The 15,165-nt window shown below is 41.0% G+C and overlaps 1 protein-coding gene across 1 annotated transcript in view; it reads right to left on the bottom strand.

Moving 5' to 3' along the window:
- LOC132981426 (endonuclease V-like) overlaps positions 1–15,165 on the bottom strand; it is an 85,881-nt gene that overhangs the window by 39,691 nt on the left and 31,025 nt on the right. Inside the window, exon 8 of the mRNA XM_061047450.1 lies at positions 2,977–3,047. Coding sequence (XP_060903433.1) covers positions 2,991–3,047 — 57 coding nt within the window. The 3' untranslated portion in view covers positions 2,977–2,990. The remainder of the gene's footprint in view (positions 1–2,976; positions 3,048–15,165) is intronic.

Genomic DNA, 15,165 nt, shown 5'->3' with positions numbered 1-15,165 from the left:
AAGGGATCACATGCCTGAAGTGTTCAGCTGCGGAGCTCCTGTGTGTCAGATCGTATGTGCCTCCGGTCTGTGAATGACTGAGAGGGTAAAGCTGGGTTAAGGCCTAGAGGAACCTTCTACAGCCTCGCCTTGCTCAGCACAAAGCCTACCTCCCTGTCTCAGTCTCTTTGTAGAAAAGGCTGATCAAAGAGAGGAGCGCGCTCAGAGGATTCACAGCGTCAGGGAGCTTCTGAGCGGATGAACACGGACATCCCATTATGTTCCCCCAGTGGGGCGCGGTGAGGGAAGTGAGAGTGCACCAACCCTTGTGTGGCTGCGTGTGAGCAGCTGTGAACAAACCTGTGAGTGTGAGCTCCCACAAGCAGCCGCAGGTCGATTCCTCGATGTGGGATTCTGTGCACGTCTGAAGATACTTTGGAGGGTGAGAGAGAGAATGATGATTGAGATATGGAATCTTCTGTATATGATAACGGTCAGCAGCTTTGATCAGTAATGAGGGAGGTAGGTTTGGACTGCGCCGCTCTGCTTGTTATTTCAGATAAGAATCACAGGATCAAAGGCTTTTTTCTCTTTGCTCTTCGTTCCTTCTCCCTCTCTCTGCCTGTGTTTCTCTGCTTGACCTCGGGTGTCCTTTGCTCCCCCCTGGCCTGTCAGCACCCCTTGGATATAGCAGAGAACCTGTCAAAGGCTCTTAAGATTTGCCTCCATCCTGCATGGACAGTTACTGAGACAGGATGCCTGGATTCAAACCTCTATGAGCATTAAATTAATCCAAACCAATGTCAGGAGCTCACCACCTCTCAAATCTCAACTGATACAGGAGGTGACAAAGCTCAAGCAAAATGAACAAAACAATCACTGTAAAAACAAGAACCTGTGGATTCAGTGTAAACATACACTATTTATGAGATAAGTCATATCAATGGGAGTGTTTTAACCGGTTATGAAACACGTACAATTTGATATTGATGCCTCTGTATGACCTACAAATTCAAACCGAACAGCAGCAAAGATGTTTGTGTAGTTCTATGTAGTTGTTCTTCAAACGAATACTCAGATGCACATACACGACTCAAAATAGGGATAAAAAGCAGTAGAAGAAGAAAAGTGATAAACAACAGCTGATAATCTGAAGAACACACAAACAGATATTTCTACCTCACTGTTTCACACTATGCAAATAGCTGGATTTAAAAAGTGATATAAGTCGGTTGCCACTAAGATAAACGTGTATTCTCCCGAGATAGCAGTTAATAAAAGCAGTTGATGAAAGTGAATGGCTGTAACTGATATAACTTTGACTTGAATAAAAACAAATTCATGTATAAAGCTTAGTTTTCTGTTTAAAGTTCAAGTAAAAGAAAGGGGAATGTACATGATGTATTTCTTCTATATATGTTTTGTTTAAATTTAAGATGTTTGACTTGTACATATCATTGTCTTGACAATGGATGGAAGACGTTTTGTCATAATGTTTTTCTTTGTGTGTGTGGCCAGCCTGAATAAATTTCAGTTTAAACGGAGAAAATATGGAACCCGGTTGTCCATCCTTTTTCCACTAACAATGCGTGCCATCTACTGTAGAAGTCATACGATCAACAATCATAAACCCATTTCACACATAAGGAAATCTCCTGAAAAACTCCGGAGATTTGGCTACCCGGAGGGTCTTTAGAGCTGTTTTCACATATGCACTCCGGATAATATCTAGATATTTACAGGAGGACTTCTCCGGAGATTCTTCCAACCTAGCCGTTCCCATATGCTCCTCACATCGGGGGACTTTCCCTGTCAGAAGGGAGGGGGGGCCGGGGGGATTTCCCAAGGTAAGACGTGACGTAAATAAATAACGCAGAAGTAGCGGCCGAAGCAACAGAGTCCGCTACACGACGTTATAATGAGAATATTTGTCTTTATATCAATGCTATGTGTAATCCAATGGAATGACAACATCCACAACATCCTATGTGTGACCGCAGACAGCCGCATTTGTCGCCCGGACTTTACCTGGAGTTTCTCCTCCAGACCAGACTGTTCTCCTCTCTTTTGTGGATGTTGTCATTCCATTGGATTACACATAGCATTGATATAAAGACAAATATTCTCATTATAATGTCGTGTAGCGGACTCTGTTGCTTCGGCCGCTACTTCCGCGTTGTTTATTTACGTCACGTCTTACGTCGGGAAATCCCCGGCCCCCCCTCCCCTCTGACAGGGAAAGTCCCCCGCTGTGAGGAGCATATGTGAACGGCTAGGTCGGGAGAATCTCCAGAGCGTTCCTCCTGTAAATATCTAGATATTATCCGGAGTGCAGATGTGAAAACGGATTTACTGTATAAAAAGTGAAATAAAAAGCAGGGAATGGGACCATACATTTTTTAGGAAAATCTACTAGGAAGTAAATCAATTTCCGTTCTTTTTTCAGACAATCAGATTTCTTTTTGCAACCCCATGTTGGCCATTAGACAAAAATGCAGGTTTCAGGCACTTTCCAGTTTCAACTCAGGATCTTCACGACACCAGATGAATAGCTCTTTTTTTTTTTTATTTAGATGACCCAAAATGGAATTGCTTTAACTATTTTCTTGTTTCATCTTTCCTATGTCCACATTGAGCTCAAGCTAATTAGGCAGAAGGAAGTCATTTTCTGAAAAAAAAAATGGACTTAATTTAAACAGCAAATACGACGAGAATGATTCGGCTTTGTACGAGCAAAGCACACTTTACTTTCGGATTTGAGGAAAGTCCTCCATGAGTCACTCACTCTGGCTTCTGGGACTATTTTGAGACTGTGTGAACCACTCCTCTCTCACTGTGCGCCAAGGTAACACACAAGTTGCCTGTGCCAGTTTGAGTGTGTGTGTGTGTGTGTGTGTGTGTGTGTGTGTGTGTGTGTGTGTGTGTGTGTGTGTGTGTGTGTGTGTGTGTGTGTTTACTGTGAGAACACACTTGTGTGTGATGTATTTTGTCACTTACCTCATTTTTTTGATTCATGTATCCACAGCTGGGAAGTGTATGCGAAGGTATTCCCTGGAGCGACAGTCAGCCTGTGAAAAGAGGAGAAGGAGGAGGAGTGAGGGAGGCAGGGAGGGAAAAGGTGAGAGAGAGAGTGAGAGAGAGAGAGAGAAATGTGAGGAAGATATTCAACATTTAACAAGTTGTCATAAAACAGTTTTCAGTTTCTCAACTTTGTGAGAGTAAAGCCTCCTCACACACACTGAACGAGGTCTTCTCAAGTCTGAAATTAAAATGAAGTGCCTTGATGCTGAGTTTACACAGAACAAACCAACGCTCTTCTGTTTGCTGCCAAATCTGCCAAACAAGATAAACCCTTGTGTAACACAGTTTGTACAAATGGTTTTGAGGCAGGACTGCCTTCTGAACATCAGTAGGATATATCACAGCGGCCCTCCTCGGGTCCCACGCTTCTGAAAACCCCTTGTGTGATCCGGCCTGTGACTTCAGAAATTATAAAAATGTAACATTATTCTGAACAGTTGTTGTGTATTACTCCCTTACTTATTGTGGTTTAAGACAAAACTTAAAGTCTCTCTATGTAGATAAGACGCTTAGTAAAAGTGACAGTTGCTAAAAGTGGACCGTGTATTAAAATGTAACATCGATTCATCAGGGAGTGTACTCATAAATAATGTTTCACAAATCTCAGCAGGAACAGTCAATTCACCTTGGAGGCAAGTGTACATTCATTAAATCTTCTTTTCAACCCGACAACAATCAATGAATCAAAAACTCAAGCTAAATATTCAGATCTCCTGGCTGTATGAAGCCTGTCCAATCATTTAATATCAGAATAAATGATTTGATGGCTGACCTGCATACTCTGCAGTGCTTGTGTAAAAAAAACTCCCCTCACCAGCACTATTTTCTGCACATATCCTGGATCAGAAGTCCCGCAGTGAATGCCCCCCCCCCCCCCCCCCCCCCCCGCTGATGTCTCTGGAAGTTATCACCATTTCATAACCCTAACTCCTTAACAGTGTAGCATCATTAACAAAGTACATATGTTCTTTTGTACAAAACTTTTGAGGACGCTACCTATAGTTCAAAGACATGACCTGTTGGTGCTATTTACATTTTTCCAAACACAAATACCAATAAAGGGGTCAGGTTGGATCTGTGAAGCATTGTGAAATTAATTAATCTAATGTTTCTGGCACCGTGTTAGAAGTCATATGTTTTCATTAGACAATTAGATTAGATCTGTGTTTTTTTAAGATTGACTGATAAATACATCAAATAAAATGTCTGCAAAGTGGAGGACAGACGTACTACTTTTATCTTTCATAATGTCAAAAGTCGGAAAAAAAAAAAAGGTTCAGTTAGATAACATTTGGGCCAATTTGTGCTTTCAACTTCTAACAGCATCAAACAGAAGACACACAGCAGCTTTTGATCAATGCTTTTAAATCAGTGAAGCTGTTTGAGTTCATAAAGATGTTCTCCTGTGATCAAACTGCCCCACACTGTCGTCTCATGCTGGTTATGTCATTAAGATGGGAATTACTGGAAAGGACCTGTCTGGGTTAGTATGTGTATGCGTGCATGTTGATGGGACGGTTCAAGACAAACATCCAGAATTCTGGGTATGTATGTATCATTGGGTTCATTTGAAATGGGCTATGAGGCGTAGACTTGGAGCTAAAATGACTCAAAAGAAGCCGCGTTGTTTTCATGTTCTCTGTGTAGTTCTCCGATTTGGGGACGCGGACTCGACCGCATGTAGCATGTGCATGTGTGTGTGTTATGGAAGAGGACACATTTGTACCAATGAAAGTAAAGCCAAAAAATAAAACTTATACACAAAACAGCACACACAAAAACACAACTGTGTGAATCTGTTCACCCTGACATTATGCAGACTTTATTTCTGCAAGCCCCCTGGTTAAATGTCCCTGTGATGTGTTAACACAACAGGTAATAAGACTGGAACATTCCCCCTGAGTGAGTAGGAGGGATGATGACGATGTGCACTCTTTATTGCTCCCCTCAGTTTCCAGTATTAAGTCTTCCACTATTGTTCATGTACTGCAGAAATGTTTTATACATGTTATGGGGATAGTAACCCATAAATAGTTACAAATAAGAGTCCTCCTCCTCCTCTCTAAACGTGAATCCCCTCACCCAAACCAAACAGCCTACTCACAGATGTCAGAGGGTCTCCAACACAGACAACGTGTGGAACATGGGTACAAGTGAAGTCTGGAAAGTTTTAGGCTCTAAAAAAATTGAAATTGTCTCGAGATGGTCAGGAAGTCAGGCGTGTATCAGCTCTCGGCTGGCTGAAAATGTTGAATCATAAAGATGGCAATGTGTTTGTTCAGAGCTTACTGTACTCCCCTATATACTGCCCACTTGTGGTGCAATTATAGTAAAGCTAAAATGAAAGGTGTCATATAATGATGCATTCAGAATATTTCTGAAGCTACCAAGATGGACGAGTGCAAGTCAGATGTTTGTTTTTAATCATGTGGCCACATTTCATGCTCTGCTGAGAAATGTTATGTTCAAATTTATGTGTAGATTAAATAACTCAGAAAATGTCATTATAATGTCACTTACCCAGTCCAGACTTAGCAACACAAGGTATTCCTCGTGTTTCTGGAAACACTGGTGTAAATGTCTCTTTGTATTGTAATCACATGTAGTGATGATACCCCTTTGTTAATGTCCTGTATTTATATATCTGTGCGTTTTTATAACGATATGGACCTATGGGTCTGAAATAAAGTATAAAGTTCAGACTTCTCCATATAAAGATTCTGTGGTGATCAGTGTTAAACCTGCGGTGGCTAACGAGCTAAACTCTCTGCACAGTCTGCTGCTCCCAGCCAAGTCAGTAAAAGAACCAGTACAAAATCCAGGAGGAGGCAACAGCTGCAAAACCTCAGAAGGGCAGAGCAGCAGGTTTTGAGACTGCTTAAGGGACATGAAGACGAATCCAGCTTGAGGTTTGCCTTCATGTACACTCTCAGACACAACACAATACCAATGAGCCATGTGCCTCATCTGTCATCCTCTGAGAGACACAAACACATTTTATTTTATGAGACTGCAAATACAGGAAAAAGGAAAAAGGTCCATTTTGCATTCATAGCATTGAATGGATACTCGTTTAGCCATGCTAGCAATAATTTGAGTCCTTCAGCCGGTTCTTTTATAACTTGTACTCAAATACTTCACAGTGAAACTTTAGACAAGGAAATCATTTTTAGTTTACTAATGTAAATGTGAGGTTATGAGTACTAAAAGGACACTAGTGTTGTAGTCAAGACCACACTAACCTAGACCAAGACATAACCGAGACCAGATCGCTCCGAGACCAAGACCAGACCAAGACATTTAGGGATCAACCCAGTCAAGACCAAGACCATAAATATGAATAAAAAAATCATCATCTTGTGTGCAGCGGGTGTGTCACTCTCTTAGACAGTAACAATGGGAAGGTTGTGCCCGTAAACAGGGGATTCAAATGAAATTATGAATGAATCGAAGTCATGCTTTCTTTTAGAAAGGGGAGTTTTCCTTCTAATGACAGTAATGACTTGGAAAACTAGCCTATCAGTGGTGGTCTTGACCAGACTTGATTTAGAAATCGGGAGTCCGCCCAGTCTGAGACTAAGACCCAGTAAAAATGCTTTAGATTCCGAGACGAGCCCAAAACTAGGTACCAATCAACTCCAAATGGCCTGAAACGTGCTCCTAAGTACTTTCTGGAAGAACAATTTTCGACAAAAACACAAATTTTCACTTCCAATTTGCCCCATTCATTTCAGATGGGCGGACATTTAGGCCCAGAACTCCACAACGGAAGGTCCTAGAGCAGGGGTGGGCAAACTTTTTGACTCGCGGGCCACAATGGGTTCTAAAATTTGACAGAGGGGCCGGGCCAGGAACAGATGGATGGAGTGTTTGTGTGAACTAATATAAATGACATGTAAAAGCCATTACATGAAAGGATTTGGCCTTTAACAGGTAGCAAAGCATGAATATGCAAGGCTCATTGTACAAATTGATTTCCAAATGCATTCATTTAATTAATTTAAAATTTAAAAAACACAGTAGAGAAACTCACGTTCACTTTCAGTGGGAACAGTGTTGTTGATCTCCCTTTTTGCCAGTGCATTAAAGTCTGGAGAAAGCCAGTTCTTGACGCTTTGCTCAGGAAATTTGTCGGATTTCCCCATTAACTCCAAAAATGCGCTGATCTCCTCTTTCAGCTCCCACACTCGTTGAAACACTTTGCCCAAACTTAACCAGCGGACACGAGAGTGGTACAGTAAGTCCTGATGATCCGCATCAGTTTCCTCCAGGAACGTAATAAACTGACGATGCTGAAGTCCCCTTGCTCGTATAAAGTTAACAAGTTTTACAACTGGATTCACGACATGATTAAGCTGCAATACAGACTTACACAGAGATTCCTGATGGATGATGCAGTGAAGGAAAATAACATCCTGGTCAGGGTTTTCCTCTTTCACTTTATCCTAGATTCTATTCAGCAGCCCAACATGTTTTACAGTTAAATTTGGCGATCCATCCGTTGTGACATTGGCAAGTTTACTCCAAGGTAGCTTCATTCTCTCAATGACAGCAGACACCTAGTTATACAAGTCCTCTCCTCGCGTTTTTCCTTTCAGGGACTCCATGGTCAAAAACTCCTCTGTTATCTCAAAACTCTCATTAATCCCTCGGATAAAAATGAGGAGCTGAGCAGTGTCTTTTACGTCATTACTTTCATCCAGTGCTAGTGAATATAACTTAAAGGACTCAGCCTTTTTGTTTAATTCGCTGGCTATATCTTCGTCAATCAGTTCCACACGGCGAGTCACAGTCCTGCGTGATAAACTGATTTTTTCAAACTGGCCTTGGCTCTCCGGACACAAGAGACCTGCTGTCTCTACCATGCATTCTTTTAAAAACTCGCCTTCGGAGAAAGGCTTGCTAGCCTTTGCTAATTTGAATGCCAGCAAAAAACTTGCCTTGGTAGTTGACTCTTGAATCGCAGTTTGTTGGTGAAAAAAATGTTGCTGAGTCTGTCAATTAGCCTTCAACCTCTGAGCGGCAGCCGCCTGTTCTTGCGTGGACTACTTGCTAGCGTAGTTAGCATGCTTCGTAGCAAAGTGATGGCTGATATTGTACTCTTTGAAAACTGCGACAGTTTCTTGGCATATCAGGCATACAGCCTTTGATCGGACTTCAGTGAAAAAATATTTAGTTGTCTACTCCGTATTAAACACTCGGCATTCACTGTCCACTTTTCTTTTCTTTGGTCCGCTCATTTTTACAGAAGGGCTCATACGGGTTCATAGGGCAAAGCGAAAAAGTGAAGAAGGGCGTAATACACCACACTCTGAAGTGCGCCATCTATTGGGGAAACGCGGGCATTACAGGGGAAAACGAACGAGGTTTAATTATAATAAAATTTAATTTAATAATAATATAATTTGGACAAGTTCGGCGGGCCGGATTAAAAAGCCCAACGGGCCGTATATGGCCCGCGGGCCGTAGTTTGCCCATGCCTGTCCTAGAGACTCCGATCCGACTCTGCTCCGTCTGACACAATTCGGGTACGCCGAACACGCTGGTGTTGTCCCTGAGTCTCTACGACCTTTGGTACCTGAGCTATATCAAAAACAAATTTCAACCAATCAAGTTCGAGCACTTCCCGACATCGTAGAGTCTCGTGAGTGGTACCGTTGGAAAGGCTGTGCCCCTGAATGGGGGGGGGGGGGGGGGGGGGTAGCCATTGATTCAGAGTACATGCGACAAAACTGTCGAAAGTTATTCACTTTTTAGAGTCTTCAGTACCCCTACCGACATCCAGTTTTAGCCCATTACCTAACCCTAACCCTACCCTAGTCATTAGTCATATTTCACAAAAAGTGTACTCCAAAGTCGTCTTGAGACCGGTCTTGAGACAAAGGCTGATTTCAAGTACTACAACACTGCTGCACACTAAAGATAAGACCGACTGTGTTGAAACATGTAAAAAGCCAATGTCAAAATTGAAATATCAATCAATTCCTTCATCAAATTGACATCCTTTTTCGCATACCGTAAAGCTTAAAATAAAAGCCCAGCCCAATTTAAGGCCCAGTCCCTTTTACTAGCCTGGTGTTGCCATACGTTTTTACAAATAAAGGCAGGACTCAAATAGAGGCCCCTCTGCATTTAGTGTTGAAGTCGTTTGTGGATCTAAATATAAGGACAAAAAGTTCTGTTTGAAAATAATGAAAGCCCATCTTGTATTGACGCCTGTCAGGGTCATTTCATAGAGTAAAGAAAATAAAAGCATGGGCTATTTATAGACGTTTTAAGGTCTATGGATTAGGATTGTTCTGACACTGAGGTACTCAAATGAAGTCTTGATAGATCCATTATTTAAAAAATTGTTATAACTGTGGCTTGAAATGATATCATGGGATTCAATGAATGATATTAAAAAAATAGTTTAATACTTTTATAAATATGCGTATGTGACGATGGATGATTTGTCGAGTATAGAGATTTTTGTAAGCTATCAAGGCACTGTTTGATTTGAATTCACTTCTTTCTTGTCTTTATGTTACGCCAAGCTAACAAGCAGCTGGCTCACTGGGGTAGAGAAATGAGAGACTTGGTATCAATCTTCTTTAACAGCTCTTGACATCCTGAGCCATTTCTCCAAAATGCCAAACTCTTCCATCACAGAGGCAGCTGCTGGAAAGCTAACCAAAATTTAAAAAATGCAAATCTTTAGAATCATCTTTTCACCAAATCCTCTAAACCTTCCAGACAATACCACTGTGAATTACAGTTTGACCTCACCTCTAGGTAAGTAGATTAGTAGAAAATGTCATGTTATTATGTCGAAGAGTTTGAAGATAAAATTGAAAGAAAGAAAAACAGTTTGCTGTTTTCCTTTTTTAAACTGTGTACACCTTGGCTCATCACTTACAGGGCGGGGTTAAAGATTGTTGGTTTGATACAAACAAGCATACTGGGGCAGAGAAATGGTTGTATAATGCTTTGCAGTGCTCGCCTTGTGTCCCTTTTAATACATAATTTATCAAAAGAAAGATTGCTGCTGCATAGCGAAGTTGTGGACTGTGGCATTTAAGTGTCCAGACAAAAAAATCATCATTAAAGCTTAATGTCACGTGTCTCTAATTAATGCAAAAGATTGTCTAAGAAGGTAGAAGATATTTAAACTGCATCACCCCAGTTTCTGAGCTCACAGTTTCTGACAGCTCAAGGACATAGTGATCATGAACTACCTGGAGAAAATAACTAAAGACAGAGGTTGTTTCAAACGATGACTTAAGTAATGATTGGGTTTTAATAACATCATTACAAGCCCACAGCAGCAGATTTCATACGGTTAAATGATAACGTTTGCCCCTAATGAAGCGCCGATAAAAAATGTAAGAACCCCAAAAAGCATGAACCCTGGTTGACTCTGGTTGAGGCCACTCCTGCCCCGCCCTGACCTTGCTTGGATCCATTAGGACATTGCCCTGATCATCTAGATACACATCAATCATATGTTTGAGCATCGGATGAGATGCGTGCAAGGAACCATAGGTCGGATTTGAAGCCTGCTCTCAATGACTTTGGCCTCTGTACATGGTACTCGCACTAACTGCTAGGCTACAGGAGTAAATAAGCAGTCTTCACTAATCCTATTAAAATGTGTGACCAAATGTCCAAGTTTTAGAGCTCCTGTGAGGAAGACTAAAAGACTCCAGGTCTCATTTTTACCAAGTGCAATTAATATGTTAAACAACAATTAAGGTATTTCTTGCTCTTTTTGCACTTGAATTGAACATTTGCACACCTCCACTTTGCACTTTAATACCTTGAATTTCCATTCTGGTATGGGCTCTTGACTGATTTTATTGCGCTGTTTTTATATTTTGCTGTGCTGTCTGATTTTTAAAATTTGTTTTGGTTTATGTTTTATGGTGATGTTGTCCTTGTGTTTCTTGTCTTCTGTGTGCTCCTGTTGCAACACAAATTTCCCCTTGTGGGACAATAAAAAAATAAATAATAATAATAATAAAATCTGAATCTGTGTTTTGATTGCTGGGTTTGATTCTGATAGAGATAATAAAGAGACATTATCTCCACATTGACCACATTGGTCAATCGAGAAGGATGCAACAGCTTTCTTACAACAGAGAGAAACACTGAACTTCAGGCTAAACACTTCCTGTGGTCAAAGCCGCTAGCCAGGTGTGAATGCACAGGTAAACAGAAATGCACTGCTGGCTCTCCGCAGGGGCTTCTAGTATATTCAGGCCACACACACACACACACACAGATGTGTTTGAGCCCTGGCTTTGGTCAGATGGCCTGGGGCAGGTCTTTATCCACCAGCCCCCAAAAGCCCTCTAAGCCTGCAGCTATGCCAGCCTGCTCCAACCTGTCTTCCTTTCTTCATCCCTCCTTACTCTCTCAAATCATTTATATAATTCTTCCTCTTCCAGGAATCTGCTTTCCATCACCTTATTTTACACAAGATCCTGATTATCATCCTTAGAATAAAACCTTTTTTTTTTCTCCAGGTCTCTTCCTTCTCTCCTCTTAACCCTCTACCCCCCCTCTCATGTACTCTTCTGTCTCTCACATCAATCCCAGGGCTGCACTTCTGTCTCTCTCCAACCTTCCTCCATCCTCTCTGTGGAGGTCCAGAGTCCGGTGACTGCAGCACCAGAATGTCAGACAGCCATATATTAACATTTAGACAGCCTCGGGGCCCAAAAGGGTAGCTCCAGTTTAAATCAGTCACATCCACTCTTAACACTCTCAAAAAAGCTCCACAAGTCGACGGGTACAGCTGGCACCGAGGACCACCAGTGTCAATCTTCACGGATGTTTTTCCCTGTCAGCTGTTTGACAGTGTCTCTCTTTCTCCTCCAAGACGTGTCTGTTTCCTTTAATAGCTCTAAACACAGTGTGCTTTGTTGTAAAGTCAACATGACATGCTGGCTGATCCACAGATATTCAGATTTTAAAGAAAAAATGAGGAAACACGTCTATGTGGTTTGAAGCAGTAAATCGAATCTCTGAACTGACGATGAATCACATTCATTTGTCACATAGTCATGTAATATTAATATTATTTAGGTGTTCTTTTGTTTATCTCTTTATTTTTTATCAGTTGTTGTCAGAAATCTTTTAAATGTCAGAAAAATACCCATCAGAGTTGATCAGAGGACAAGATACAATCTCCATCGTCCAAGGTGTCGATAAATTCAATAAACCCGCTTATATTAAAAACCAGAGGAGCAGTAAATCCTGACATTTGAGAGCGTCTGGAAACGTTGGTCACTCAAAGAGTCAGTCTGCCACTTTGGTTCAGACAGAAATATCACCATCAATAATGGATGAACTGCCTTGAAATGCAGTCCCTGGAAGAAGAAGAACCCTAATGATTGTGTTGATCTCCTCACCTTCTGCGTGTCTTCCATCAGGTTACAATATCAGTTTGTCCAATGACATTTTTTACCAACACCTGCGAGAACTTATGACATTTCCATCAGCCTCAGCCTGTTTTATAAACATAATGTATTATTCATTAACGCTGTCATAATCCATATTTTTCATAAAACTATAGATTCAATGATTCTGTCTACAGCAGTGCTTCCCAAAGTGTGGGCCGCGCCCCCCTGGTGGGCCGTGTGGGTATTGCAGGTGGGCCGCGAAAAGCCCTCCACCAATTTTTAAAATAAAATAAATATCACAATAATGATGATTTACCATGAGTGAACCCTTTAAGTGATTAGTAAGGTGTGTCATGACTATTCATGAACATAATGTTTAGTACACTTTTGTGTCTATCTTGCCATAATATCATTTTGTCATGTACAATAATTGACCCTAACTGAAAGTTATAGCTGTAGTCAAAACTTGTATTTTATAACGGGCCCTGGAGTAATTTTGTATTTCAGTGGGCCGCTGCAGTTTTAAGTTTGGGAAAGGCTGGTCTAAAGGTTTCCACCCAAAAACATGCATACTTCACTGTGCAGTTCTCCTCAGCTCTCTGGTTAGGGTTAGGGCTGTTTTAGGGTCATTTAGCTCATTGTTCTGGTTTGTCTGCATAGTAACTCTGCACATTTTAACTTTGTCTCCAGCTGCAGCAGGCCGTGTTTTCCGTATTTTCTTTTTTACTAAATGACAATGTTCGCGAGTAGTTTAGCACCTTAGAACCTGTTCTTCATAGCAGACCTAAACCAAATGATTTTTCCAGTTGTGATGGCCTGTGATGGAGCTTCAAAGAGGGTATGTATTAGACCTCAAGTTCACAAAATACAGATTTGATAGCTTTCTCCCTGAAGTTAGCAGGAAAAAAATCCATGATTGTAGCTTTAAAAGCTGCATTTGTTGCCTGTACTGCAGAGGTTCTAAACCCCCCCGGAGGGGAAAACATTGTTGTGCCCCCCAACACAAACACAATGGTGACTGAGGGCCAAGTTGAACTCTATTTAACTACCATTAGGATCGTGAACATGGCAGGCACATGAGTGAATAGGAGTTATTTATATATTTATTATCTATCTACATTAACCACATCTACTTTAACTACTAACAAAAAAGATAACTGTATAAAATATGACTTAATATATTTTTTCCAGGAAATTGTACACCTTAGTAATGTAATAATTAAATTACTTTTACTTTCAGTTTCATATTTTTAACTTTAAAAAGTAACAACAGAGTGACAACATTCAAATCTTGAATTCTTTATAACTGAAAAAGTACTTGTCCAGAGTCACAATTTAAGGAAACTATTAAAAGAAAAGTGCCACTTTGTGTGTTAGCAGCTTGTTGAAACACAACCCAATTAGTTGATTTTTACACAAATCCAGCCTCTGATAATGGGAATAGCTAAACATAGGTTGTGATTTCGGAGTGGCACCTACAGTAGGGGGGTCAATCAAAGGGCGCTGGTTCAGGCAGTTAGAAGAGCGAGCGGCCAATATACAGAGGATACAGTCCTTTACGCACTGGTCGTGCTGGGATCCACTCATGGTGCTGACGCAATTCGCTGCAAATCATCCCCCACTCTCTCTCCCAACATTTCCTGTTTCTCTATAGCTGTCCTATAAAATAAAGTAAAATGCAGACCCCCTTGACCACCCCCCCCCCAAAAAAAAATTAAATAAATAAATAAAACAAAAAAACAACAGTTTACAAATCAACCGAAACAAATTGCAAGTGGAAAAAGGTTGACAACTTTATAACAATGCTCACAAAAAGCAGCCAGTGGTGTGTAACTGTGTGTGGATGGGATTAGTTCATGCTGATTGGCTCTTTAGTGTAAAAGCATTTTCAATGGTCAGAGGACTGAACATATTTATTTTAAATAATCTCAACAGGAATAATGAAGATTAGTAATTATTAAATTCACTCAACTCAAACAAATCTGTATCTTATATTTGTCTAAAACATATCCAACTACCTGAACAACAAACCCTTGACATGGAAAAAAAGTTTCCAAGTTCTGTTTTTCTTGCTCACTACTTTATGCTCAAACTTTGTGCAACTCTGGTAGACATTGAAAAGTAAGATATTTTATTATTCATTGCTGGGACAGCAAAGCAGAGAGAGAGGATGTAGCACAGTGACGGTGTGAAATCCCTGTAAGGAAAATTCTTCAGAGTTAGTGAATCTCACCAGTCTCAAGGTGTCTGCTACCTTTTTTAATGCTGTTGTTAGTTTAATTTGTGTGAATCTACATGAGTTTGTTTGTGCACAGGTGTATGCTGGTTTTGGCTGCATGTGTGAATGTGTGTGTGTGTGTGCTCGCTAGTAAGGGATGTGTTTGTGTTACTGCAGAGGTGACAACAACCAAAAATACACTCGCACTGCAGGCCTGAATTATTCAGAGAGTGGAGACGGAGCAGCAGGGGGTGGGGATGGAGATAGATGGATGCATGAGAGACGGCGGCGAGAGAAGAAGGAAAATAGCATACAGTGAGGATGAACAAAGTAACAGAGTAGGGGAGAACAGAGGGGGTAAGGGAAAGTTGAGAGAGTGTGGACTTATCAAAAGGAAGCCACACACACTTTACACACACTGGCAAGTTGTGATGACAAATAGAACGAACACACACACACACACACACACACACACACACACACACACACACACACACACAC

The sequence above is a fragment of the Labrus mixtus genome, chromosome 2, assembly GCF_963584025.1.
Source record: "Labrus mixtus chromosome 2, fLabMix1.1, whole genome shotgun sequence".
Classification (NCBI taxonomy): domain Eukaryota; kingdom Metazoa; phylum Chordata; class Actinopteri; order Labriformes; family Labridae; genus Labrus; species Labrus mixtus.
This window is presented reverse-complemented; position numbering and strand designations above follow the sequence as displayed.